This window comes from Rattus norvegicus, chromosome 5, assembly GCF_036323735.1.
Source record: "Rattus norvegicus strain BN/NHsdMcwi chromosome 5, GRCr8, whole genome shotgun sequence".
Classification (NCBI taxonomy): Eukaryota; Metazoa; Chordata; class Mammalia; order Rodentia; family Muridae; genus Rattus; species Rattus norvegicus.
In genome coordinates this window covers 108,232,520-108,235,140 of record NC_086023.1, presented here as the reverse complement: position 1 = coordinate 108,235,140, position 2,621 = coordinate 108,232,520, and the positions used below count along the sequence as shown (strand labels likewise).

General features: G+C 39.5%; 1 protein-coding gene across 1 annotated transcript; it reads left to right on the top strand.

The window, feature by feature from the left end:
• The first annotated feature begins 826 nt into the window (after window positions 1–826).
• Window positions 827–1,405, top strand: Ifna5 (interferon, alpha 5). Its single transcript, NM_001014786.1, is given in 1 exon segment — window positions 827–1,405. A coding segment is annotated over 1 exon segment (579 nt).
• The last annotated feature ends 1,216 nt before the right edge of the window (window positions 1,406–2,621 follow it).

Genomic DNA, 2,621 nt, shown 5'->3' with positions numbered 1-2,621 from the left:
GAAAAAGATGGATAGATGATAGATCGATGATAGATGATAGATAGATAGATAGATAGATAGATAGATAGATAGATAGATAGACAGACAGACAGACAGACAGAGCATACACACACCTGAGATGTTGTGAATGTTTTGATGAGGGCTCCTGCACATGCATTGGTTCTCTACTGCAGCTGTCGGTTCCAGGAATTACACTCAGCTCATCAAGTTTAACAGTAAGCCTTTTTGCACCCTGCATTCTTCTGATAGCACTAAATTATCAGATAAATAGCTAACATATAGTAATTACTAAATTAAGTTTTATATAAATTTATCTTACATTTAATGAAGGTAACATTAAGAACCAAATTTTAGGACATTAATCATTTTAAAGTATACTTTTAGTTCAGTGTATGTTAATTGACAGAAATTTACAACCATGCCTTATATTATGATGCAAATACTCTGTACTTGAAAAATCAATTTAGTTAAAGTTTATCTTATTTACAATAAACATGTAAATGTCAAGCAAAGACAGTTGAAGTAACAGTTAATGAAAATTCAAGTTAGAAAAAGGAAATTTGGAAAACATCTTTTGGTTGGGCAACAGTAAAAGAGGAAGCAATAGTGAAAACCACAATGGTTTACAAAAATACAAAGACCCAAGCAGAGAGTGAGTTAAAGAAAGTGAAAAGTCAATTGGAAAGTTATGGGAGGGCATTCAGAAAGTAAAATTAGTGTAAACCCTATTTAAGACACATCCACACAGGATGGTCTCCAGAGCACCTAGAGTGGAAGGATTAGGACCAAACAGACCCAAGGACCACAAGCATTGGCCACATTTGCCATGGCTCGGCTCTGTGCTTTCTTGATGTCCCTGGTGGTGGTGAGCTACTGGTCAGCCTGCTGTCTAGGATGTGACCTGCCTCATACTCATAACCTCAGGAACAAGAGAGCCTTCACACTCCTGGCACAAATGAGGAGACTCTCCCCTGTCTCATGCCTGAAGGACAGAAAGTACTTTGGGTTCCCTTTGGAGAAGGTGGATGGCCAGCAGATCCAGAAGGCTCAAGCTATCCTTGTCCTGCATGAGCTGACCCAGCAGATCCTCAGCCTCTTCACATCAAAGGAGTCATCTACTGCTTGGGATGCAACCCTCCTAGACTCATTCTGTAATGACCTCCAGCAGCAGCTGAGTGGTCTGCAAGCCTGTCTGATGCAGCAGGTAGGGGTGCAGGAATCTCCCCTGACCCAGGAAGACTCCCTACTGGCTGTGAGGGAATACTTCCACAGGATCACTGTGTACCTGAGAGAGAATAAACACAGCCCCTGTGCCTGGGAGGTGGTCAAAGCAGAAGTCTGGAGAGCCCTGTCTTCCTCAGCCAACTTGCTGGGAAGACTGAGAGAAGAAAGAAATGAGTCCTGAGCCACATTGGAGAGGACTCTGCTGGACTAGAGCACTGTACCTCATTGCTCAGATTCAACCTACTCAAAACTGTCATTGATTTTGGCAGGAACTCAAACAATTTGTCTCAATGTTTCTGTAAACATATTTGTTCTCTTTCCATTCAGTTGTGTGTATGTATGTATATATGTATGTATGTATGTATGTATGTATGTATTTTGTATGTATGTACATAGCCATTTATTTTTATGTGTTTATTTATTCACTTATTTAACTATTTATATGATGTAACATATATTGCAGCATAATTTTGTATAGATACATTTTCCATAAATTATTCATAATAGATAAATGTAACTTGTTTTATTTGTTCATTCTTTTTTATTTAAAACAATTTATTGTTTACACTGATATTTTTCTGTAATGAAATTATATACATAATCAAGCTGTCACTTATTGTAGATGCATATGACATTGTATCATGTTCAGGCAATTAGATATACCTGTCTCTTGCTTTTCATCCATTCATGGTTAATTTCTAGGTCTTTCCTTTTCTCCTGTGTATCATATTCTTTGAATACACAACATACTGTGCAGGGTTCAGGCATAATATCTTGCACCTATCAAATTATGTAAAGTGACTGGTATTTGTACAAGACACTCCCCAACCAAGTTCTCAGAACAAAGGTGATTTATTTGACCTAGAAAGACAAGGACCAAGAGTAAGAGATAAAGACAGGTGATAGAGGACTAGGGAGAAGCAGAGGAGATACTTGTCCTAGGGGCGGGGGGGACAAAGGACTGCCTCTGGATAGAGAAAAAACAATGTGGCCCATAGGCAAATGGCAGTTTATAAAAGTAAAAGGGGGAAACCTCCGTTAGGGTAAATTGTTAAAACTGATTGTACAGCTTAACTAGGGAAGCCACAAGGGGACCTTTATTTGCTGGTTTTCAGTGCTTTGATAGCTGGACCTTGGTAATCATGCTTAGGTGAATGAAGTAGGCAAATCAGGGAATAGCCCTTGATGGGCAGCTTTACAATTCTCATGTAATGCTTTGTAGCAAAGCAGAGGGATTAAAGTAGAAGGGATGGTCTGCCAGAGCCCTGTGTGCCATACTCTGACCGGCTAGAATTCCTTCGTCGTGACGTAGTGTACTTTGAAAAGTATTCCCCGGACTTTAGCAGCCTCTGTGTTCCCTGACTCTGTCAACTTTCAACTTCTCAGAAGAGCAAATA